The 27,530-nt window shown below is 44.9% G+C and overlaps 1 protein-coding gene across 1 annotated transcript in view; it reads right to left on the bottom strand.

The window, feature by feature from the left end:
• Window positions 1-27,530, bottom strand: part of LOC126195503 (sialin-like) — a 758,511-nt gene that overhangs the window by 593,263 nt on the left and 137,718 nt on the right. The window contains exon 2 of the mRNA XM_049934131.1: window positions 10,765-10,816. Coding sequence (XP_049790088.1) covers window positions 10,765-10,813 — 49 coding nt within the window. The 5' untranslated portion in view covers window positions 10,814-10,816. The remainder of the gene's footprint in view (window positions 1-10,764; window positions 10,817-27,530) is intronic.

Raw genomic sequence — 27,530 nt, 5'->3', positions numbered from 1 at the left:
GGAGAGAGAAAGAGGGAGGTGGGGCCGTCGTCACTGCAGCCTCGGCCTGATGGGGCAGTTCAGTCTCTCGGCACTCAAGTTGGGGCACCTGTTTGGGCGCCAGCTCTCCGATCCATGGAAAAATTATGTGGCTCTCTAACGCGTGGCTTTAACTTAAATTCAAACGTAATGGCCTGGAAATTTATAGATTTTCGCCATCTCGTGTACTTCCTAAATTGTCTGAATTGTGAATTAGAAATTACTTCACCCCTTCCAATCGATGGTCCTTCGTAGAGACGAGCCATGGGTAGTATCCTCTGGCGAGGGAGAAAGTAATAAAATTAAATAAAAACTCAGGCTAGCCCATACAGTAACCGACAACAGAAAGAGACTAGCTGTCCTATAAAAAAATCTGCGTGTTCTTAAGTGCGGGTAAAGTAAAAACTGCACCTGATCCCATCATCACAACTGATGAATTGAATCGGTACTTCTCGTTACCTACAACCACAATTGACCCAAAACGAAACGGAGACTCATTGATTAGTTCATGGGAGTAAACGACTTGAGACACTTTCTTGCTTGCAATACCGTCATAGGAGCCACCATGCATTTCAGGTAAGCCTTTACTGGACCAGATGGCATCACAGTCCAAGTGATGAATGTTGTTATTGACTCACTACTGCCCACTATGACAGATATCTTCAAACACTCCTTAACAACAAGTGTTTTCGCTGATGCCTCGAAACAGGGACTGGTTAAGCCACTACCTAAAAAGGACGCTGCCACAGCACCCTTTGATTACCAACCTATTTGCATTCTCCCACGACCAGCTGACACACTACCTAACTGCAAACAAGCTACTACACGAATACTAATCAGGTTTACATAAACACTGCAAAACAATGTCTGCCTTATAAAGGTAACAGATCACCTGAAGCTTGCCATGGATGCATAAGAGACGATCAGCATGCTCTTCTTAGACTTCAGCAAAGCCTTTGACACTGTCGGCGTCAACATTTTACTTGCCAAACTTAACAGCCTAAATTTCACGCCGAATGCAGTGCAATGATTTCGCTCGAGAATCTCAATACCGACCTGTGTGCACTGTCAAAACGGTGGCAGAATATAGGACTAAACCTGAACCCATCCAAAACGCAAGCGGTACTGGTTAGTCAATCTTGATTCATTAACCCGAAATATCGGCAATCCTTACCATATGTAAATTTAAATGGGATAAATATCAACTTCTCTAGCTGAGCAAATAGTCTAGGAGTAATAATAGACGAAAATCTGAAGTGAACTGAGCACGTAACTGGATGTGCCAAAAACCATCAGCATCTCTCCATGCCCTACAAAAATATAAAAAGCTATTCCCTTTTGACCTGAAAAAGAAACTCCCACAAGCGCTTATACCTCCTATTATTGATTACAATGATGTCATACCACAAGGCCTTCCTCAGGAAAGGTCAAGGCGCCTGGAACTAGTCACAAATGCCTGTGTTCGTTATATCTGTGATGTTCGACTGTCTGATCATCTTTCACTATCGTAAGCACAGCTGTGTGTCTGCGCGCAGACAAGCGCACAGATTTCCATACTATTTGTATCTGTACTGTCCTACCAGCGAATATTGTCGCCCATATCTCTCCTCGACCTTAATGCTCTCATCTGAACAATGTGGCAGAAACACTCTTTTCCGTCAGGGCAAAATCCTTTCTGTCCCACTACACCGTGCAGCCACTTTCTTAAAATCCTTTACGGTAGCAGGAATCCGAGTCTGGAATAACCTCCCGCATCATATTAGAGAACTAAATAAAACTCGAGCTTCATTAGACAATTAATTACATGCCTACTGAAGCAACAATAAAGACTAACATTGCCCCAGTAGCACTCGTTACCCCTATACAACCCTCTTTCCAACTAGGTTTTTCTTATTTTCCAGTATTATTAGCTGGTGCAGCCTCTCAAATTTTTCCCCCAGAAGTCGCTATATCAGAAAACACCTATTTTGGACACATACAGCTTCTTTTTATATCTGCCGCTATCATTATTGTCGTTACGCGTATTGCTGTTATTATTATTATTAATATTACTGTTATTACTAATGTCATTATTATTGGCGGCAGTAGAAGCAGCAGTACGAAAAAATGGTTCAAAATGGCTCTGAGCGCTATGCGACTTAACTTCTGAGGTCATCGGTCGCCTAGAACTTAGAACTAATTAAACCTAAATAACCTAAGGACAACACACACACCCATGCCCGAGGCATGATTCGAACCTGCGACCGTAGCGGTCGCTCGGCCCCAGACTGTAGCGCCTAGAACCGCACGGCCACTAAGGCCGGCAGCAGCAGTACAAATGTTGTCAGTATTCAGTTTATTAGTTCATAGTCAGTATTATTTACTCACAATGCCACTTAACTCAATTTTAATACTATTTGTCATACTAAAATCAGAATCAGCTTAAATAAATAAATAAATTGATTTGTTAAGTTTTATAACTTCTTAATTAATGATTCGTCTGGTCTGGGAATACCGTCAATGAACTCAGAAGTTTGAAAACTACCGGAATCTGTGATTGAAATTAATTTTATTCAGCTCTCATTCTTTGCAACACGTGCTGGTCTGAAAGCCCTGTGCCCGCGCAACGCGCTGTAGGCCTCCGAAAAGTCTTTACATTGTTAGGTTTCTTAGAAACATATAAAACAGTTTTTTTTTTGTAAATTCCGAGCATTTCTTTCAACGTTAAAGAGCAGATGCGAATTCAAGGCGTTGCAGCAGGGCTGGGGGTGGGGGGAGTCAACGGGTCGTGAACCCTCAGAAAGTATTTTAGTAAAATCGTATATATTTTGCATACAAAGTTTTCTAAACTTCTCAGCTAACTTTCGGAGAATAAAGTATCATAAAAGATTATTTATTATAAGCAGCTATTCTGATACATCCCTCTAATAATCACGTCACCATCTGACGTATATTATGCTGCCAGCCCTAAACGTGTGTGTGTGTGTGTGTGTGTGTGCGTGCGTGCGTGCGTGCGTGCGTGCATGTGTGTGTGTGTGTGTGTGTGTGTGTGTGTGTGTGTGTGTGTGTGTTTGTTTGTTTGTTTGTTTCAGTGCCCATACTGTTCATCTTGCTCATGGACATGGTCACATGAGACATGTAGCAAAACATACGTTGGAACTTGATCTACCTCGATGTGCTTCCACCGAACAGGAACTGCAGTGACAAGACTAGGATCTGTATGCCGGGCTTAGCCAATCTTGATTATATTTGAACATCGTAAAAACAGAGTACTTGCGAGCTGATTTTTACTCTCGAACACTCCAAATAAAAGGACAAATTCTAATGAAGGTGGGCATGTTCCAGCACCTTGGATACTATCTCCAGCGATTACTGCGTCAGTAATAATGAAAGAACTACAATGAAGTGCCAGAGAAACTGGTATAGGCATGCATATTCAAATACAGAGATAAGTAAACAGGCAGAATACGGCATGCAGCCGGCAACGCCTATATACGACAACACGTGAATGTCACAGTTGTCAGATCGGTTATTTCTGCTAAAATGGCAGGTTATTAAGATTTAACTGAGTTTGAACGTGGTGTTATAGTCGGCGCATGAGCGATGGACACAGCATCTCCGAGGTAGCGATGAAGTGGGGATTTTCCCGTACGAGCACTTCACGAATGTACCATGAATATCAGGAATCGGGTAAAACATCAAATCTCCGACATCGCTGCTGCCGGAAAAAATCCTGCAAGAACGGGACCAACGACGACTGAAGAGAATCGTTCAACGTGACAGAAGTGCAATCCTTCGGCAAACTGCTGCAGATTTCAGTGTTGGACCACCGACAAGTGACGTGCGAACCATTCAATGAAACATCATCGATATAGGCTTTCGGAGCCGAATCTCCTCACGTGTAACCTTGATGACTGCACGACACAAAGATTTACTCCTCGCCTGAGCCCATCAACAGCGACATTGGACTGTTGATGATCGGAAACACGATGCCTGGTCGAACGAGTCTCGTTTCAAGTTGTATTGAGTGGATAGACGTGCACAGGTATGGAGACAAGCTCATGAATCTATGGACCCTGCATGTTATCAGGGGACTGTTGAAGGTGTGGAGGCTCTGTAATGCTGTGAAACGTGTGCAGTTGGAGTGATACGTCTAGATACGACCCTGACACATACGTAAGCAACCTGTCTGATCACCTGCATCCATTCATGTCCACTGTGCATTCCGACGGACTTGGACAATTCCAGCAGGACAATGGGACACCCGACACGTCCAGAATTGCTACCAAGTGGTTCCAGGAACACTCTTTTGAGTTTAAACACTTCCACTGGCTACCAGACACCTCAGACATGAACATTATTGAGCATATCTGGGGTGCCTTGCAACGTGCTGTTGAAAGATACCTCGACCCCGTCGCACTCTTACGGATTTATGGACAGCCCTGCAGTATTCATAGTGTCAGTTCCTTCCAGCACTACTTCAGACATTAGTCGAGTCCATGCCGCGTCGTGTTGCGGCAGTTCTGCGTGCTCGTGGGTTCCCTACACGATATTAGGCAGGTGTACCGGTTTCGTTGGCTCTTCATTGTATAATCGAAGTAGCTTGAATGCCATTTGAAAACCACATCGTGGTACTGTGTCACAAGCAAACATCAATATATGAGGTGCTATCAAATCGAAAACTATCGTCCGCTAAAATGGACGATGGAATGGTTCCATTCCAAAGCAATCACCAAGTCTGTTAATACATTTATCCCATTGGGGGACGAGACTATCAGTTTCTGTTTCGTAGAACGTAGCCGGCCGCTGACTGAACCATAACCACACCCATTCTTGCACTTCCTCATCCGACTGAAACCGACGTCTAGCCACGTCTCCATTCAGGTCACCAAACATGTGTGAATCACACGGTGAAAGATCTGGGGTGTACGTATGACGTACGAGGAATGTTGCACTGTTTCCCAAAAAAATCGCCAAACTGTAGCTTTCGTCGGATCGTCACTGTGGGAGCGGGCGTTATCGTGCTACAGGATGATTCCGTCCGATAGCGGGAGGGCGAAAGGCAGAGCCAACAGTGGAAACATCCCACGTCTCCCCCATCACAGAAATCCAAAGCTGTTCACACAAATTCCAGCAAGGTCATGACGACCTTCTTCTTCGACTGTAGGGGCCCTCTGTTCGTTGAGTTCTTCGAGCGTGAAACCACAATCAGTACGCAGCGCTATGAAGACACTTTGCGGAAACTGTGATCCGCTATAAAGTCAAAACGTCCAGAAATGCTGTCGGGCTATCGTCTTGCGGCATGAGAACGCCCCTCTTGCACACTGCCAATCGGACGAAGGCAACGCTTGAGCAATTTGGTTGGGAAACAGATATTGCAACATCCTCCGTACATCCCAGATCTTTTACCGTCTGATTTTCACTTCTTTGGCGACCTGAAGAAAAACATCCGTGGACGTCAGTTTCAGTGGAACGAGGAAATACAAGAGTAAGCGCGTTTGTGGAGCCGCCAGCGGCCGACCGCGTTATGCGAAACAGGAACTGATCGTCTCGTTTCCCAGTGGGGTAAATGTCTTAACGCGTGTGGTGATTACTTTTGAACGGAGCCATTCCATGATTCCGTGGTGGCGGCTGTTCGGTTTTCATTTGACGGTCCTTATACCAGAAGATGAAGATGCAAAAGACTGTCATCCATTCTATAGAGCCGTATGGACTGTGTGCTGGGAAATTACAGTGACCACTGAAAAGTATCTGTTTTATGAACGGCTGACAACCTGGAGAGGTGTGGCAGGCGATCGTGTGGACAACCTAAGTAGAAATAGCAGGACGTTCTAAACATATGAAGATCGTTGGTCTCCGTCTACACTCCTGGAAATTGAAATAAGAACACCGTGAATTCATTGTCCCAGGAAGGGGAAACTTTATTAACACATTCCTGGGGTCAGATACATCACATGATCACACTGACAGAACCACAGGCACATAGACACAGGCAACAGAGCATGCACAATGTCGGCACTAGTACAGTGTATATCCACCTTTCGCAGCAATGCAGGCTGCTATTCTCCCATGGAGACGATCGTAGAGATGCTGGATGTAGTCCTGTGGAACGGCTTGCCATGCCATTTCCACCTGGCGCCTCAGTTGGACCAGCGTTCGTGCTGGACGTGCAGACCGCGTGAGACGACGCTTCATCCAGTCCCAAACATGCTCAATGGGGGACAGATCCGGAGATCTTGCTGGCCAGGGTAGTTGACTTACACCTTCTAGAGCACGTTGGGTGGCACGGGATACATGCGGACGTGCATTGTCCTGTTGGAACAGCAAGTTCCCTTGCCGGTCTAGGAATGGTAGAACGATGGGTTCGATGACGGTTTGGATGTACCGTGCACTATTCAGTGTCCCCTCGACGATCACCAGTGGTGTACGGCCAGTGTAGGAGATCGCTCCCCACACCATGATGCCGGGTGTTGGCCCTGTGTGCCTCGGTCGTATGCAGTCCTGATTGTGGCGCTCACCTGCACGGCGCCAAACACGCATACGACCATCATTGGCACCAAGGCAGAAGCGACTCTCATCGCTGAAGACGACACGTCTCCATTCGTCCCTCCATTCACGCCTGTCGCGACACCACTGGAGGCGGGCTGCACGATGTTGGGGCGTGAGCGGAAGACGGCCTAACGGTGTGCGGGACCGTAGCCCAGCTTCATGGAGACGGTTGCGAATGGTCCTCGCCGATACCCCAGGAGCAACAGTGTCCCTAATTTGCTGGGAAGTGGCGGTGAGGTCCCCTACGGCACTGCGTAGGATCCTACGGTCTTGGCGTGCATCCGTGCGTCGCTGCGGTCCGGTCCCAGGTCGACGGGCACGTGCACCTTCCGCCGACCACTGGCGACAACATCGATGTACTGTGGAGACCTCACGCCCCACGTGTTGAGCAATTCGGCGGTACGTCCACCCGGCCTCCCGCATGCCCACTATACGCCCTCGCTCAAAGTCCGTCAACTGCACATACGGTTCACGTCCACGCTGTCGCGGCATGCTACCAGTGTTAAAGACTGCGATGGAGCTCCGTATGCCACGGCAAACTGGCTGACACTGACGGCGGCGGTGCACAAATGCTGCGCAGCTAGCGCCATTCGACGGCCAACACCGCGGTTCCTGGTGTGTCCGCTGTGCCGTGCGTGTGATCATTGCTTGTACAGCCCTCTCGCAGTGTCCGGAGCAAGTATGGTGGGTCTGACACACCGGTGTCAATGTGTTCTTTTTTCCATTTCCAGGAGTGTAGAATACACAAGAGATCAAAATACGTTGCGTCTATAGACTCCAAGAAGCGAAACCCTTGCAAGCGAGAAAAGACTAGTATGATGCAGAAGTAGTACGGTTTTGAACAAATAAAATTTCTTTTATATATTGTCTAGGCTTTTAGACGTTTACGGAACTTCGTGAGTATGAATACACAGCTGAGCTTAATATTTATTTTAACAGTCGATATCGGTCTTTTTTAAGAGTATCTTCAGTTTATATAAGATGTTGTTTACTTGAGCGTCAGGTACGTCAAATTTTTATACATAACGCTATTCATTCAAGAGTTTCATAGCTGCATGCATAACGATACAGATTATGTCGGTAGTCTTAAGATCCGCGAATTCTAGAGTATACATGTCAGCTACTGTCTTTATACTACGCTTTGTAAAAGAAATTTTGTGTATGTTACGATCAGCGAATAACTTCTTATATAATCTGAAGAATTTCTTAAAACTGACCTTCAAATGGCTCTAAGCAATATGGGACTTAACACCCGAGGTCATCAGTCCCCTAAACTTAGAACTACTTAAACCTAACTAAGCTAAGGACATCACACACATCCATGCCCGAGGCGGGATTCGAACTTGCGACCATAGCAGCAGTACCGTTCCGGACTGAAGCGCCTAGAACCGCTCGGTCACAGCGGCGGGCAAAACTTACCTAAAACGGTTGTTAAGATAAAGTAGTACTAAATATCTGTAATCGTACCAAGAATTTTCTTAAGAAATGAATTCTCGATATAATCTCAATGGACTTTCTACATCTGTGAAGGTCCAGTTTTCTTATTCTCCCACAAAAAATTAAATTAAATAAGCATACAATTTTTCCCGTTACTCATTTACGGTTAAATAAGTACACAATTTTGCCCTAGACTCATTTACAGCTAGATAATCGTTTAGTTGTCTGTAAAAGCACTCGTTTCAAGCAATATTATGAAATTAGAAAAAAGGAGTAAATTCACATTGAGGAAAAATGTGAGGAAGAAACAGGGTAGCAAACTGTTTTTAAACCTAGATAGGCACATGCCATCACGAAGGCCGATGCATCCATAACTGCGAATGTGTTGCCGCTACAGGATTTTCTACGCGAAGTGAGCCCTCGATTCAAATGGTTCAAATGGCTCTGAGCACTATGGGGCTTAACTTCCAAGGTCATCAGTCCCCTAGAACTTAGAACTACTTAAACCAACTAACCTAAGCACATCACACACATCCATGCCCGAAGCAGGATTCGAACCTGCGACCGTAGTGGACGCGCGGTTCCAGACTGTAGCGCCTAGAACCGCTCGGTCACCCCGGCCGGCACCCCTCGTTTACGTCCCATAAATATTCGATGTGATTCAAGACGGACGATACGGGTGGCCAAACCATTCGATCGAATTGTTCAGAATATTCTTCAAACCAATCGCGAACAATAATTATGGCTCAGTGATATGCCACATCTTTGTTTGGGAGCATGAAGTCCATGAGTGACTGCAAATGGTGTCCAACTAGCCAAACATAACCAATTCCAGTGAATGATCAGTTCAGTTGGACCAGGGGATCCATTCCAGGTAAACACAACCCACACCATTATGCAGCCACATTACTTTGCTGACAACTTGGGCCCATAGCTTCGTGCGGTCTATGCCACACTCGAACCCTAGTTCAAATGGTTCAAATGGCTCTGAGCACTATAGGACTTAACATCTGTGGTCATCAGTCCCCTAGAACTTAGAACTACTTAAACCTAACTAACCTATGGACATCACACACATCCATGCCCGAGGCAGGATTCGAACCTGCGACCGTAGCGGTCACGCGGTTCCAGACTGAAGCGCCTAGAACCGCACGGTCACAAAGGCCGGCTCGAACCCTAGTGCTCTTACCAACAGCCACCGTTTTCTAGTCGTCTAGGATGCAACCGATAGGGTCACGGGCCCAAGAAAGGTGCTGCAGGCTATATCGTGCTGTCAGCAAAGGCACTCGCGTAAGTCAACCGCTGCCATAGCCCATTAACACCAGATTTCACCGCACTGTCCTAACGGATACGTTCGTCGTGCTCCCCACGTTGATTCCTACGGGTGCTTGTCTGTTTGCACTTACATTCTACACGCTGCTCAGTGTCGTTAAGTGAAGGCTGTTCGCCACAGCGTTGTCCGTGGTGAGAGGTTACGCCTGAAATTTGGTATTCTCGGCACACTCTTGACACTGTGGATCTCGGAATACTGAATTTCCTAACGATTTCTGAAATGGAATGTCCCATGCGTCTAGCTCCAACTACAATTCAGCTTTCAATGCCTGTTAATTCCAGTCATGCGGCCATAACCACGTCGGTAGCCTTTTAACGTGACTTACCCGACTACAAATGACAGCCATTTTATATCTTGCTTACAAGTATATGCATATAGTAGTTATCCCATGAATATTGTCACTGACTGTATGCCTCTGGAGTGTGAGGATAGATCCATGTTTCGTTAAGGTTCCTTAACAGGGTTATAACTCCTTCGGAATATTCTGTACCGACAAATGTGGGTCTGTCTAACACAGGACAACATCAGGTTTGCATTCGATTTGACTTTGCAGTATTTTTGCGTGTATGTCTGCATGTGGTGGTGGGACACATATCTAAGATTAATGGATTGCTCCAGCTTATTCAAACTATTCTGTGGTGCAACATGTTTCCACGAAGCGAGCCTCACAAAAATAGTGTAGAACGGAAGGTCCTGAGTATCCTTAGGAGTTCTAAGGCAGTTGCGGGAGGGATGTTGCGTTTGTTATACATCAAGTGACAGAGTGCACAATGGACGAGCCAGGGACATATCCAGATATCAGAAAACTCTATGGTCCTATCAGGGAAGGAGATTCTGGGAGAGATATTGGCTTATTAAGTTCCACTCTGTAACGATATTAGAGCGGACTTTTTATGGTAAATACGTATCGTTAGAGCACGAAAAGAAGTGCATATTTAAGAGAAACAAAACTAACAGACAATATATTCGGTGGGCCACAAAATCAAAAAGTAATGCTACACCCACACCAGTTATTGCAGAACGCCGGGACAGAAAGCATCCTAGACTCACACACCTACCATAGTAGGAGCCCTTCTCTGCTGTTCCTGATGTCACAGACGTCAGCTAATCAGCGGAAGTACCTAATAATACGAGGGCGTCAACATTGCTCATTCGTGGTAGTTTGTCTTAGATAGCCAGAAAAGAGCACAGCCCTGCATTCTGGAGACGGTAGATCTTGAACAGTGGCTATTACTTACTGGTGACTGGTTTGGTTTCTCTGAATTGAACCCGAAAATCATCAAACCACAAAAAATAAGTAGTAAAAATTACCTAAATGAGAAAGTGTATTTTTAGGCAGTAAAATTTTTAAAGGTTATCCTCAGGAAAAATATACAAACACAGTCGTACTAAAGAGTCAGTATAGGTACGATGTAGAAACACATCATGCATAATCTGGATGTACTTACCATTTATTCTACGTAACCAGGACCCTGATTTATCGGCTGGAGGTTCCATTTTCTGCAAAGAAAGAAAGAAGTGTTACGATACTTTTTTAATCATTGCAGCTATACTATTTTAGTTCAGTTTTATTACAGAACAAAAGATAATGTTTCCAAAAACTCAGTTGTCGATACAGTTAATTTCGTAAACAAATGCGTATATATGGCCCATTTTTTACCATAAACGGGTGTTGCAAAGAAAATCCAGCGGAATATTGTAACAGTAAATGCAATATATTTCTAGTGTCTCGACTTAAGACCGTTTGTTGCGTTTATGACGCCGTAACAATACCCAAATGTAACATCTTTTCGATTCTATACGAAAGTATTAAGATCTGCTGCGTTCAAGGGTCGACCTTATTCGTACACGATGTACCATTCGAAATACCTAAGTACATTTTACATCGGTTGCTACTTTATGACTGAATGCATTGTCATCCTGGAACAATCAGTCATCGTCCCAGAATTGTTCCTCTACCGTACGTAGTACGCACACTGTGCTCTAAAATGTGCTCGTACCGTTCTGCATTTCACGTTTTCTTAATCGCTATAAGAGGACCACGTCCTAACGAGAAAGACAAGGCCATGGCGTAACGTTACCATCTCCGTACCTCTACATCTACATCTACATATACATGGTTACTCTGCGAATCACATTTAAGTGCCTGGCAGGGTTTCATCGAACCACCTTCACAATTCTCTATTATTCCAATCTCGTATAGCGCGCGGAAAGAACGAACACCTATATCTTTCTGTACGAGCTCTGATTTCCCTTATTTTATCATGGTGATAGTTTCTCCGTATGTAGGTCGGTGTCAACAAAATATTTCTGCATTCGGAGAAGATTCCTCCGCAACGAAAAACGCCTTTGTTTTAACGATGTCCACCCCAAAACCTGTATCATTGCAGTGACACTCTTTCCACTATTTCGTGACGATACAAAACGTGCTGCCCTTCTTTGAACTTTCTCGATGTACTCCACTAATCCTGCCTGGTAAGGATCCCTCACCGCGTAGCAAACAGTATTCCAAAAGGTACGGACAAGCGTAGTGTAGAAAGTCTCTTTAGTAGATTTGTTACATTTTGTAAGTGTTCTGCCAATAAGACGATGTCTTTGATTTGCCTTCCACATAACATTTTCTGTGTGCATTTTTTCCAGTTTAAACTGTTCGTAATTGTAATTCCTTGGTATTTAGTCGAATTTATGGCCTTTAGATTAGACTGATTTATCGTGTAACTGATTTTTTACGGATTCCTTTTAGCATCATGTGGATGACCTTACACTTTTCATTATTTATGGTCAATTGCCAATTTTCGCACCATTCAGATATCTTTTCTAAATCGTTTTTCAATTTATTTGGATCTTCTGATGGATTTACTAGACGATAAACGACAGCATCATCTGCAAACAACCTAAAGGCTGCTCAGATTGTGTCCTAAATCTTTTATATAGATAAGGAACAGCAGGGAGCTCTAACACTACCTTGGGGAACACGAGAAACGACTTCTGTTTTACCAGATAATTTTCCGTCAGTTACCACGAACTGTCACCTTTCTGACAGGAAATCACTAATCCAGTCACATAACAGAGAGGATATTTCAAAAGTACGCAATTTCACTACAAGCCACTTGTGTTGTACAGTGTGAAAAGCCTTCCGGAAATCCAGAAATACGGAATCAATGTGAAATCCCTTGTCAATAGCACTCAACACTTCGAGCGAGTAAATACATAGTTGTGCTTCACAAGAACGATGTTTTCTAAATCTGTATTGACTGTATGTCAATAGACCGTTCTCCTCGAGGTAATTCATAATGTTCGAACACAATATAAGTTCCAAAATCCTTCCCGTTCCGCCGCTGTTTGTGCCTCTACAAGCGTCCACTTTTTTAACTCTCTACCCATAGGCTTTGCTGCTAGTTGGACTGATGGTAGCACTTTGAGACTCAAGAGTTGTGCCTTCCACTGATTTCATGCGATTTTTACAACCACCTTTCGCAGTGCTCAGAGATTCCTGTTAGTGAGTACAAGAAGTCTACCTGATATCGGTTTAGCTGCGGTTATTCCTTCGCGTTTCTATCGCACAATCACATCACCAACAGTCGACTTGCACAGCTTTAGAAGGGTCAAAATGTCCCAGGCAGGTTTGTAGCTCAGGTCACATCCAATGATCAGCCCACATTCCAAGTCATTGAGCTGCTGTGACCGACCGATTCTGCTTTTGCTGCCTCTCGACACACAACACAGTACCCCTGTGTCTTTTTATATTATGGGTACGCCTCTGGTGACACCTAGTTTATACACTCCTGGAAATTGAAATAAGAACACCGTGAATTCATTGTCCCAGGAAGGGGAAACTTTATTGACACATTCCTGGGGTCAGATACATCACATGATCACACTGACAGAACTACGGGCACATAGACACAGGCAACAGAGCATGCACAATGTCGGCACTAGTACAGTGTATATCCACCTTTCGCAGCAATGCAGGCTGCTATTCTCCCATGGAGACGATCGTAGAGATGCTGGATGTAGTCCTGTGGAACGGCTTGCCATGCCATTTCCACCTGGCGCCTCAGTTGGACCAGCGTTCGTGCTGGACGTGCAGACCGCGTGAGACGACGCTTCATCCAGTCCCAAACATGCTCAATGGGGGGACAGATCCGGAGATCTTGCTGGCTAGGGTAGTTGACTTACACCTTCTAGAGCACGTTGGGTGGCACGGGATACATGCGGACGTGCATTGTCCTGTTGGAACAGCAAGTTCCCTTGCCGGTCTAGGAATGGTAGAACGATGGGTTCGATGACGGTTTGGATGTACCGTGCACTATTCAGTGTCCCCTCGACGATCACCAGTGGTGTACGGCCAGTGTAGGAAATCGCTCCCCACACCATGATGCCGGGTGTTGGCCCTGTGTGCCTCGGTCGTATGCAGTCCTGATTGTGGCGCTCACCTGCACGGCGCCAAACACGCATACGACCATCATTAGCACCAAGGCAGAAGCGACTCTCATCGCTGAAGACGACACGTCTCCATTCGTCCCTCCATTCACGCCTGTCGCGACACCACTGGAGGCGGGCTGCACGATGTTGGGGCGTGAGCGGAAGACGGCCTAACGGTGTGCGGGACCGTAGCCCAGCTTCATGGAGACGGTTGCGAATGGTCCTCGCCGATACCCCAGGAGCAACAGTGTCCCTAATTTGCTGGGAAGTGGCGGTGCGGTCCCCTACGGCACTGCGTAGGATCCTACGGTCTTGGCGTGCATCCGTGCGTCGCTGTGGTCCGGTCCCAGGTCGACGGGCACGTGCACCTTCCGCCGACCACTGGCGACAACATCGATGTACTGTGGAGACCTCACGCCCCACGTGTTGAGCAATTCGGCGGTACGTCCACCCGGCCTCCCGCATGCCCACTATACGCCCTCGCTCAAAGTCCGTCAACTGCACATACGGTTCACGTCCACGCTGTCGCGGCATGCTACCAGTGTTAAAGACTGCGATGGAGCTCCGTATGCCACGACAAACTGGCTGACACTGACGGCGGCGGTGCACAAATGCTGCGCAGCTAGCGCCATTCGACGGCCAACACTGCGGTTCCTGGTGTGTCCGCTGTGCCGTGCGTGTGATCATTGCTTGTACAGCCCTCTCGCAGTGTCCGGAGCAAGTATGATGGGTCTGACACACCGGTGTCAATGTGTTCTTTTTTCCATTTCCAGGAGTGTATATACAATGGTTTGCAAAACTAAAGAACGAAAGTAATCTTCGCATGATGTGTCACTACCAAGAAATAGCTTGATGAAAGTTGGATCATACATAGAGAGAACTGCCGAAGTACAGTATGAAAGGTAACGGAAAGAAATACGCCGTGAGGCGAACAGTAATGACACTTCAATTAAAAGAAAATAGTTACACAGAAGTCTTCGCGATTTATGATGGTCCCCCGTGTGCCAGCGTAAGCTGTTGCCAGCACATTGGGCGGCAAAGAGCTTGCGAGCAGATCGATAGTAAGCGCAAGCAACGAGCCTATCAGCACAGAGGCCAAGGATGAACTCGCAAGAAACGTGCCGCCAACGCCCTCTCGACCGCCAGTATTTAGATCGCCGTCGCGGACCGGAGGGTCCAGTCTGTCACATGGCCAGTCAGTCATCCAGTGAGTCATCCAGTCAATCAACAAATCAAGTCACCATCGCAGCTCAGTGGGAGTCACAGTCGCAATTAGCTTAGCCTCTGGCTCAGAGTCAGGCAGTGCCTGGCGACCAGAGTAGTGTACATAATGGGACTTGTACTTCACCAGCAGTGAGGCTAATGTGGACTATACGGAAGAGCTTGTACCACAACACCTGGGCTATCGTAAGTAACTTCTTGTTATTATGAATAAAGAACCCTGTTAATACATGCATGCAGTTTATGTTATAGAACAGGATACCGGCCACCAAACGACATCCTCTCCTTGCTTCCCATTGTACAAGCCTACAGTGACAACTAGACGACACAAAACCCTGGAAATTACAAATTCGTCCTAGCCACAAAGTTGTTATGGGGTTCTTGTGGTAAGGCGTTCCATTCCTCCACCAGCGCCGTTGACAAATGCTGGATGGTCGTCAGTGCAAGTGAACGTGCTTCCTTACCACCCAAAACGTTGAAAATTAAGCACTGCTGCACTGCGTAAGAATATCTGAGCACTTGGCCCCACTTTCTATGCTGTGTGGATGACTTGAATAACACAAAAAGTACACAATAAGCTACAGATGGTAACATACACTGGTGTCCAAAATTAAAGCACCAAACGGAAATGTTGCAAGGTTGAGTACATTTTGCCACAAAATTGCATAAACAGGTGATAGTAAAGTAGAAACAATGTAAAGAATACAGAACGTAATCAACTGCAACACGCATAACGGTAGACAGAAATGTTCTTCGTTTTTTTCCAACCTAACGGATTTGTACACACAGCCTGCCAATTGATTAACGTGCTCAGTATGGAGTGTGACTACCCGTGGCAAAAGTACAGCCCTTACAACGACTGGAGATGCTGTGAATGATGTCATCAGTCTCATGATAAGGCAATAACGCCAATTCTTCCTGTAGAGGTGCTCACAAGTCTTGGAGAGTGGTTGGTGGATGCTGACGTGATGCAACCCCTCCCCCTAGTGCATCCCAGACATAACGGGAGAGCGAGCAGGCCACACCATGTGTCCAATATCTCCCATTTTCACAAAAACATCAACTACCCGTGCTCTATGAGGTCGAACATTATCATCCATCAATATGACGTCTGGGCCCAGTGCACCTCACAACAACCGTAAATGACGCCCCAATATCTCGTCACGATACATAATAGCAGTTAAATCTTGCCGATTCACCTGTACATTTCTATGAAAGGAGTTCGAGTGGTCAACACAATCCCTCCCCACACCATTATGGACCCTCCCCAATATTGGGTTTTGGTCCTGAAATCGTGTTCCACATACCCTCCAGATGCGAATCCGTCGATAATCACTCTCCAGACTAAATCAGGACTCACCTGTGAAAAGAAAAGTAGCCCACTGTTAGACCCTCCAGGTGGCATGTTGACGAGTCCATTCTTGACATTCCCTTCTGTGAAGTCGCGTCAGAGGTACACATACAGTACGTGTCCGACAGTAAAAGCCACACTGCCGAAGCCTTCTGTACACCGTTTGCCTCGCTACAACACGTCCAGTGGATGCTGTGAGGTCAGATGCCAATTGCCATGCAATACTAAGGCGGTAGCGTCGTGTCCTTACAGCCAAATAACGGTCCTCTCTTCTGAAGTCGCACGTGGTCGGCCCTGTCCTGGTCTCCGGGATACAGTTTCGATCTCTATAAACTGTCCGAGAAATAACAGAACGATTCACATTCAGCCATCGGGCCACACCAGTTTGCGACTGTCCTGCTTCCATGCTTCCTACGGTCCTCCACAGCAGAGTCTATAGGCGTTTTCTCTGTCACACACTGCACCGACTGTCAATGTGTACACAGCGCTTGTGGATGTGGGACTACCCAGCAAACCTACCCCTCTTCATAGGTGCCCTGTCGTCATTGCTGGTGTGGTTGTCCGTTGATCGGAAAGCCATCTTCCGTGCAGAACAAGATCGTAACGACATTTGTTGACAGTTTGTGTGATTATATCGTGTATTAGACTCAGGACGGGGAAGTTGCGGTTTGTTCCTTTAATTTTGGACACCAGTGTATAAAGTGAATGAAGTAGCTCAACTACATTTGTTCTAGTGAGATTCGTTTCGTCTCTTTTTCTTCCTTATGCACATCTGAGAAGGTGCACACAAACAGCTGTGGCACATAACATTTCCAAAAATCCTTCATGTTAGTTACAGCTTTGACTCGTGCTTTACAAGGATAAAAGAACATAGAAGCATAATGAGTTAAAATAGTTTACTATTAGTAAAGTGTAGCCTCAAGACCTTCGTAAGTCAAACAGTCTTGGATCTGAGAACCAGCCTAAAATCTAAGTTTTCATCTCGAGTAACACTTGGAAAATTCGTTCTTTACCACTACTACGATATTCTAACCATGGAAGGAAAAAATAATGAAAACCGAAAGCACTACCGTTCTGGTCACGGAGGGACCAATCGGCATCTGCCGACCGCCGTGTCATCCACAACGGGTGACTTCATGTGGATGTCGTATGGAGGGTTTGGAGCCAGCACACCGCTACCCAGACCGCAGACCTTGGCGCCGCTTCTTCTCATTCAGATAGATCAGTTCCTCAGCTGACATCACGTGGTTCAGTGAGTGCTCCCACCAAGGAAAAAGAACCTGACAGTATCGGGAATTGAAGTCGGGTCCTCCGAGACGAGAGAGAGAGAGAGAGAGAGAGAGAGAGAGAGAGAGAGAGAGACAACGTACTTAATATCTTTTTAAGTGTCAGCATGTACTGTCGTGAAACAGGTGTATGATGACCTCTATTCACAAATTCGTATCATACGTTAGATATCCTCTCACATGTACTCGGTTATGACGTCATTCTTAGCTTAAGACTACAATTCGACGACTTGAGCTCAAAAAACAAATGGGCTAGCAAAATTTTAGTATTACACTGTTGTTCAAAATAAAAGAAACAAACGTAAATTATGCTTGGTTGTGCTAGTTTTGCCACAAAACACTATACACAGGTGATAGTAAACTAGAAACAATGTAAAGAATGCAGAAATGTAAACAACAGCAACATGCATAACGATAGACAGAAATGTTCTTCGTGTTTTCCAACTTAACGGATTTGCACACACATTCTGACAACTGGTTAATGTGCTCAGTGTGGGGTGTGACCACCTCTGGCAGCAATACAGGCCTGACAACGACGGGACATGCAGTGAATGGTGTCATCAGTCTCCCCGTTCCTCCTCCATTACCACTCGCAAGTTTTGGAGAGTGGTTGGTGGATGCCGACGTGATGAAAGCCATCTCCCTAGTGCATCCCAAGCATGGGATTCAAATCGGAAGAGCGAGCAAGCCCCGCCATGGGTGCAATATCTTCCGTCTCCAAGAAAACATCAATCATCCGTGCTGTATGAGGTCGAGCGTTGCCGTCCATCAATACGAAGTCTGGGCTCACAGCTCAACGCAACAACCGCACATTAAGGTCCCAAGATCTCGCCACGATACCTGACAGCAGTTAAACATTGCCGATCCACCCGTACAATTTCCTGAATAGGTGCTCGTGTGGTTACTATAATCCGTGCCCACACCATTAGGGATCCTCATCCATATCTGTCTCTTTCCACATTGTTTGGGTCCCGAAATAGACTTCCACGTTCTCTCTAGGCGCGAATCCGTCGAGAATCACACTCCAGACTAAATCTGGACTCATTTGTGAAAAGCACATTAGTTCACTGTTCGACTGTCCAGGTGACATGCTGATGACCCCATATTGCACGTTCCCTTCTGCGAAGAAGCGTCAGAGGTAGACGTACACCAGGTCTCCGACAATAAAGGCCACTCTGCCGAAGCCTTCTGTACACCGTTTGTCTCGATACAATACGTTCAGTGGACTCTACGGTATCAGTTGCCAATAGCCGTGCAGTACTAATTCGATACCGTCTTGGCCTTACAGCCAAATATAACGGTTCTTTCTTTCTGATGTCACAAATGGTCTCCGGGATACAGTTTCGGTCTCTATAAACTGTCGCCACATCCGAGATACAACAGAACAATTCAGATTAATGTATCTAGACGTTTGCGACTGTCCTGCTTCCACTCTTCCTATGCCCCACCATCACAGAGAGTATGGTAGGTGTCTTTGTGCCATACAGCACCGCCTATGGCTGTGTACACAGTGATTGTGGATGTGGGGCTACGCGGCAAACACCATCTCGTTTCGTAGGTGCTCTGACGTCATCGTTGGCGTGGTTGTCCGTTGACCGGAATGCCACCTTCCGTGCAGAACACGATGGTACGGACATCTGATGACATTTTGTATGATTATATCGTGAATTACACAGAACGGGGAAATGGCGGTTTGTTGCTTTAATTCTGGACACCAGCGTATTACAACATGGCCCTAGGAATGAAACATTAATTTCTTTCATATATTATTCAGAGCAATCATGCCCTGCCCGAGAGTTCACCAATGTAATCAAAAAACCGTAACTGATTCAAGTACAGTAAAGAAAACATAACCTGTCATCCATAAGCCGCCTGCGATGAGTACCCAATCGTCAGTTGACTGAGACGTTGGTTTCCATATTAAGCGTTAATCGTTGTCTGTCTCTCCGTAGTCTAAGCCTCATGCAGATGGAGGAGCAAAGCAGTGACGCAAGAATGACGTAATTCGCCACAGTCATTACGCGACGCCGCAGACGCCCATATCCTGGTAATGGAATTTTACACTCCATCAGTGTCACGACAGTGCCGTAGCCGTGATTCACAAAACACCGTGCCGGGTGGGAAAGAAGCCGGAATAGACAAAGATTATGAAGACGAACAAAAGGAAGGCAGCTACAAAACAACTGCGCAGTTATAACATCGATTCCCGGAATGATGACTGAGAAGATACACCGTGTCCACTGTTACATCGGGCACTCACTTTTTCTACAGAGAGATTTCCGCAGTTTCCTTGCTGAAAGAAGTAACAAAATCTAAGCGTCATCAGAATCTGATTTATGAAAGGTGGAAAGTATGAATTCACTATGACGCTCGATTTATTCAGGGTGAAACGAGTTCATGACTTTACCGGATTTAATTTCAGGTGAAGCTAACAGCTCTTCCGTCAGAACTAATGATAGCCTTGGGAGAGCCAGCCATGATAAACTATTCCATCTCGTGCGCAAGATGTATGAGACGCGCGAAATATCGTCAGACTTCAAGAAGAATGTAATAATTCCAATTTCTAAGAAAGCAGGTGCTGACATGTGTGGATATTACCGAATTGTCAGTTTCATAAGTCATGCCTGCAAAATACAAACACGAATTCGTTACAGAAGAATGGAAAAACTGGTACAAGCTCATCTTGGGGAGGTCACTTTGGATTCCGGAGAAATTAGGAACATGCGAGGCAATACCGATTCTCCGACTTCTCTTAGAAGATAGGTTAAGGAAGGACAAATCTACGTTTATAGCATTTGTCGACTTAGGAAAAGCTTTCAACAATATTCACTGGAATACTCTCTTCCAAATTTTGAAGGTGGCAGGTGTAAAATACAGGAACTCGAAGGTTATTTAGATAGATTAGTTATAAGAATATATGGCTATGAAAGGGAAGGAGTGGTGGAAAAGGAAGTGAGGCAGGGTTGTAGCCTATCCCTGGTGTTATTCAATCTGTATGCTGAGCAAGCAGTAGAGAAAACCAAAGAAAAATTCGGAGAAGGAATTAAAGTACAGAGCGAAGAAATTAATCTTCGGGATTTGCCAATGACATTATAATTCTGTCAGTGATAGCAAAGCACTTGGAAGAGCAACTGAACGGAATGGACACCACCTTGAAAGGAGGATATAAGATGAACATCAACAGAAGCAAGACAAGGATAATAAAACTTTGTAAAATTAAATCTGTTGTTGATGAGGGAATTAGATTAGGAAACGAGACACCTAAAGTAGTAGATAGGATGGTTGTTTCGGAAGTAAAATAACTGATGATGGTCAAAGCAGGGAGGATATAAAACATAGACTGGCAATGGCACGAAAAGCGTTTCTGAAGAAGAGAAATTTGTTGACACAGAACAGGGACTTAACTTTTCTGGAAGTAATTTTATGGCGTGTAGCCACATATGGAAGTTAAATATGGAGAATAAACAGTTCAGACAAGAAGAAAATAGATGCTCTTGAAATGTGGTATACAGAAGAATGCCAACGGCCTTGCCGCAGTGGTAACACCGGTTCCCGTTAGATCTCCGAAGTTAAGCGCTGTCGGGCTGGGCTAGCACTTGAACGGGTGACCATTCGATCTGCTGAGCGCTATTGGCAAGCGGGGTGCACTCAGCCCTTGTGAGGCAAACTGAGGAGCTAAGTGATTGAGAAGTAGCGGCTCCGGCCTCGGAAACTGACATACGGCCGGGAGGGCGTTGTGCTAACCACATGCCCATCCATATCCGCATTCAGTGACGCCTATGAACTGAGGATGACACGACGGCCGGTCGACACCTTTGGGCCTTCATGGGCTGTTCGGGAGGAGTATACAGAAGAACGCTGAAGATTAAGTGGATAGATCATGTAACTAATGAGGAGGTACTGAACAGAATTGGGGAGATACGAAATTTGTGGCACAACTTGACTAAAAGAAGGATCACCAATTTAGTATTAGATTGAGGTGTGAGGGTAAAAATGGTAGAGGGAGGCAAAGAAATAAACAGACTAAGCAGATTCTGAAGGAAGGAAGTTGCAGCAGTTATTCAGAGATGAAGAGCTTTGCACACGATGGAATAGCAGGACAGCTGCACCAAACCAGTCTTTGGACTAAAGAAAATAGCAGCAGCAGCAGCAACAACAACAGCTCGTTCTGCATTACTAAGTCTTTACTCAAGTGGTTTGATACAGCTCTCCTCGCTAGTTTTCAAACGTTCAAATGTGTGTGAAATCTTATGGGACCTAACTGCTAAGATCATCAGTCCCTAAGCTTACACACTACTTAACCTAAATTATCCTAAGGACAAACACACACACCCATGCCCAAGGGAGGACTCGAACCTCCGCCGGGACCAGCCGCACAGTCCATCGCTGCAGCGCCTTAAACCGCTCGACTAATCCCGCGCGGCTCGCTAGTTTTCCTCTGTGCAAGTCCCTTCTTCTTTATGTAACTACTGGAACCAGCTATTGTATTCATTCCTTTGTTCTCCTCTACAACTTTTATCCCTCAGACTTCTCTCCATTGCCAAACTGACTCAGGATTTGGCCGGTCAACGGATCTTTAGTTTTAGTCAAGTTGTGCCATGAATTTCTTGTCTCCCCAATTCCAGTCAGTACCTTCTCATCAGTTACTCGATCGAACCCATCAACTCTTCAGTGTTTTTCTGTATCTGCACTTTTCAAAAGCTTCCATATTCTTCCCGAACTGATTATATTCCAATTTTCACTTTCGTGAAAGGCTATACTCCAGACAAACACCATCAGGAAGTTCTTCCTATCATCTAAATTTGTATTCGATATCAACATATCCCTCTTCTTCATAAGTGCTTTTCGTACTGTAGCCACTCTGAATTTATATCTTCTCTAATTCTGCCACCATCAATGTTTTTCCTAGTTTTAATATATTACTTCCTAATTTAATACCCTCACAATCATCTCATTTTGTTCGACTACATTCCATTACCCTTGTTTTACTTTTGTTGTTGTTCATCTTATACTCTTTCCGTTCAACCGCTCTTCCAAATCCTTTTCTGCCTGTGACAGAATGACGTACTTTAACTCCCTTTCCAGATTTCTCCTTGTTTCCTATCCTGCCATTTTGTTCGACTACATTCCATTACCCTTGTTTTACTTTTGTTGTTGTTCATCTTATACACTTTCCGTTCAACTGCTCTTCCAAATCCTTTGCTGTCTGTGACAGAATGACGTACTTTAACTCCCTTTCCAGATTTCTTCTTGTTTTCCTTTCTTGCCTGATCGATGTACAGACTGAATAATATCGGGGATAGGCTATTGCCTTCTCAATCACTGCTTCCTGTGGTGTCACCGCTAGACACCACACTTGCTAGGTGGTAACTTAAATCGGCCGCGGTCCTGTAGTACATGTCGGACCCGCGTGTCGCCACTATGTAATCGCAAACCTAGCGCCACCACATGGCAGGTCACAAGACACGGACTTGACCTCGGCCCAGTTGTACGGACGACATAGCTTGCGACAAGACGTATCACGTCTTCCTCTCATTTGCCGAGAGACAGATTAAATAGCCTTCAGCTAGTCCATCGCTTCTACCTAGCAAGGCGCCATGTGTATCATTGCTAATTGCTTACTACTATGCAAGAGATGTATTTCAACAAGAACAAGACTACATTAAAGTTAAGTATATTAAAATCTCTCTTCTTGTCTTTATAGTTTTCATCCAGTCTCCTGTTTCAGAATTTACGCCCGTCTGCGTTAGTTTCGCGTGCACCTAGCCACTCATTGTGTCGAGACCTTAGGGAATCGACACAACACTTCCCTTTCATTGACTCTTTCGTTCTTGGTAGATTCTTTGCCTGAGTGACAGAGAAATGATGTCAAAGAGGAACCAGCCGCGGGCTCGCACCTGTCTTATGTGACATGGAAGGACATGAATGGACTCAGAACTGTCACGATGCAAAGTCAGCCTCAGGAAATGGGGCTCCAGCAGTGATTATGATGGTAACCTACACGACCATCAGCATATGTTAGTCTGCGGGAACCTGCTGGATATGTATTTTGCTGCAGCTAACAAAACAGCACTCAAAACTCTCCACAGAATATAAGACAATTAGCTTGTTGTTTCTTTGTTTTTCTTCATTTTCCAATATTTCATCAATTCTTATTGTACATATTAATCGCGGTGTTTTTATTGTTATTACTTTTAGTTTGTGCTTTACTGAATTGCCTCTATAACTGGTTACTTGTATGCAATTGATCTCTGCGTGTTCGTTATTAACGCTGTACAAATAGTGTAATAATTTCAGGTCTTGTACACGTGAAATGAATAAACAAATGTCTTTCGATCTGAAAACTGCAGTTTGGTTTCTGTGAAATTTTAAATTACCTTTCGCTCCCTGCATTTAATTCCTGCTATCTTCGTAATACTCGTGGTCTAGGGTCAAAAAGTCTTCGGTCCCGGGTTCGATCCCCGCCACTGCCTAAATTTTGATAAATAATCAGCATTGGCGGCCGAAGACTTCCGGCATAAGAAGTCAGCCTCATTCTGCCAACGGTCTTGTCAAAGAGGGCGGAGGAGCGGATATAGGTTCAGGGCACTCTCTTGTCCTAGGGGTGGGAAATGGCCCCTAAAGGCGGAAGAATCAGCAATGATCAACGACATGAGGATGCAGAAGGCAATGGAAACCACTGCATTAAAGACACGTAACGTGTATCCACAGGACATGTGGCCTGTAATTGAAGAAGTGTCATGATGATCTCTCCATTGGCAAAAGATTCCGGAATAGTGCCCCATTCGGATCTCCGGGAGGGGCTGCCAAGGGGGAGGTTACCATGAGAAAAAGATTGAATAATCAACGAAAGGGTAACGTTCTACGAGTCGGGGCGTGGAATGTCAGAAGCTTGAACGTGGTAGGGAAACTAGAAAATCTGAAAAGGGAAATGCAAAGGCTCAATCTAGATATAGTAGGGGTCAGTGAAGTGAAGTGGAAGGAAGACAAGGATTTCTGGTCAGATGAGTATCTGGTAATATCAACAGCAGCAGAAAATGGTATAACAGGTGTAGGATTCGTTATGAATAGGAAGGTAGGGCAGAGGGTGTGTTACTGTGAACAGTTCAGGGACCAGGTTGTTCTAATCAGAATCAACAGCAGACCAACACCGACAACGATAGTTCAGGTATACATGCCGACGTCACAAGCTGAAGATGAATAGATAGAGAAAGTGTATGAGGATATTGAAAGGGTAATGCAGTATGTAAAGGGAGACGAAAATCTAATAGTCATGGGCGACTGGAATGCAGTTGTAGGGGAAGGAGTAGAAGAAAAGGTTACAGGAGAATATGGGCTTGGGACTAGGAATGAAAGAGGAGAAAGACTAATTGAGTTCTGTAACAAGTTTCAGCTAGTAATAGCAAATACCCTGTTCAAGAATCACAAGAGGAGGAGGTATACTTGGAAAAGGCCGGGAGATACGGGAAGATTTCAATTAGATTACATCATGGTCAGACAGAGATTCCGAAATCAGATACTGAATTGTAAGGCGTACCCAGGAGCAGATATAGATTCAGACCACAATATAGTAGTGATGAAGAGTAGGCTGAAGTTCAAGACATTAATCAGGAAGAATCAATACGCAAAGAAGTGGGATACGGAAGTACTACGGAATGACGAGATACGTTTGAAGTTCTCTAACGCTATAGATAGAGCAATAAGGAATAGCGCAGTAGGCAGTTCAGTTGAAGAGGAATGGACATCTCTAAAAAGGGCCATCACAGAAGTTGGGAAGGAAAACATAGGTACAAAGAAGGTAGCTGCGAAGAAACCATGGGTAACAGAAGAAATACTTCAGTTGATTGATGAAAGGAGGAAGTACAAACATGTTCCGGGAAAATCAGGAATACAGAAATACAAGTCGCTGAGGAATGAAATAAATAGGAAGTGCAGGGAAGCTAAGACGAAATGGGCGCAGGAAAAATGTGAAGACATCGAAAAAGATATGATTGTCGGAAGGACAGACTCAGCATACAGGAAAGTCAAAACAACCTTTGGTGACATTAAAAGCAACGGTGGTAACATTAAGAGTGCAACGGGAATTCCACTGTTAAATGCAGAGGAGAGAGCAGATAGGTGGAAAGAATACATTGAAAGCCTCTATGAGGGTGAAGATTTGTTTGATGTGATACAAGAAGAAACAGGAGTCGATTTAGAAGAGATAGGGAATCCAGTATTAGAATCGGAATTTAAAAGAGCTTTGGAGGACTTACGGTCAAATAAGGCAGAAGGGATAGATAACATTCCATCAGAATTTCTAAAATCATTGGGGGAAGTGGCAACAAAACGACTATTCACGTTGGTGTGTAGAATATATGAGTCCGGCGATATACCATCCGACTTTCGGAAAAGCATCATCCACACAATTCCGAAGACGGCAAGACCTGACAAGTGCGAGAATTATCGCACAATCAGCTTAACAGCTCATGCATCTAAGCTGCTTACAAGAATAATATACAGAAGAATGGAAAAGAAAATTGAGAATGCGCTAGGTGACGATCAGTTTGGCTTTAGGAAAAGTAAAGGGACGAGAGAGGCAATTCTGACGTTACGGCTAATAATGGAAGCAAGGCTAAAGAAAAATCAAGACACTTTCATAGGATTTGTCGACCTGGAAAAAGCGTTCGACAACATAAAATGGTGCAAGCTGTTCGAGATTCTGAAAAAAATATGGGTAAGCTGTAGGGAGAGACGGGTCATATACAATATGTACAACAACCAAGAGGGAATAATAGGAGTGGACGATCAAGAACGAAGTGCTCGTATTAAGAAGGGTGTAAGACAAGGCTGTAGCCTTTCGCCCCTACTCTTCAATCTGTACATCGAGGAAGCAATGATGGAAATAAAAGAAAGGTTCAGGAGTGGAATTAAAATACAAGGTGAAAGGATATCAATGATACGATTCGCTGATGACATTGCTATCCTGAGTGAAAGTGAAGAAGAATTAAATGATATGCTGAACGGAATGAACAGTCTGAGTACACAGTATGGTTTGAGAGTAAATCGGAGAAAGAGGAAGGTAATGAGAAGAAGTAGAAATGAGAACAGCGAGAAGCTTAACATCAGGATTGATGGTCACGAAGTCAATGAAGTTAAGGAATTCTGCTACCTAGGCAGTAAAATAACCAATGACGGGCCGGCCGGGGTGGCCGAGCGGTTCTAGGCGCTACAGTCTGGAACCGCGCGACCGTTACGGTCGCAGGTTCGAATCCTGCCTCGGGCATGGATGTTTGTGATGTCCTTAGTGAAACGTCCCCTTTGAATAATTTTACAAGTCTGTGCTTAAACTGACACACAATATTTTTAGCGCAACGCAATCTGACTTTCAAAATTCCCTACAAAAGAATGGCCCTGACTAACATTAAACTATACCTTTCACAAATCACTTACCTCACAAAAATCTTCGCTGCTCAAGCTACTGCAATACAGCGAGCGCCACTACTGCCAGCTAAATAAAAGATTCAAACTATGGAAGGCACTAACTACTGATAGGGATAGTTAGCAAATGAAAGATATTAATAGAGAACAAACAATGTATTTACCTTGATATCATATATATATATATATATATATATATATATATATATATATATATATATATATATATATATATATAGCAGTTCATGACAAATTTCAAAATTCCGCCATCCCCACATCCACCACTGCTGGCGGCTCACCTCCAACTGCGCAACGCTACGCGCTGTTCACAGCCAGCTGCCTAACACTACAATGGCGAGTATTACAACAATGCAAAGCAGCCACAGGCTGCACACAGCACAGTCAGTGATTTTCATACAGAGGTGGCGTTACCAATAAAAAAACCTAAACAGCCTACTTACATAGCCCCCATGCTCCCCACAAAAAAATTTTACAAATTGGTTTGGGCAGT

Source organism: Schistocerca nitens, chromosome 7 (genome assembly GCF_023898315.1).
Source record: "Schistocerca nitens isolate TAMUIC-IGC-003100 chromosome 7, iqSchNite1.1, whole genome shotgun sequence".
NCBI classification, from domain to species: domain Eukaryota; kingdom Metazoa; phylum Arthropoda; class Insecta; order Orthoptera; family Acrididae; genus Schistocerca; species Schistocerca nitens.
The sequence above is the reverse complement of the archived record's forward strand: the minus strand, read 5'-3'. Positions and strand labels throughout refer to the sequence as shown.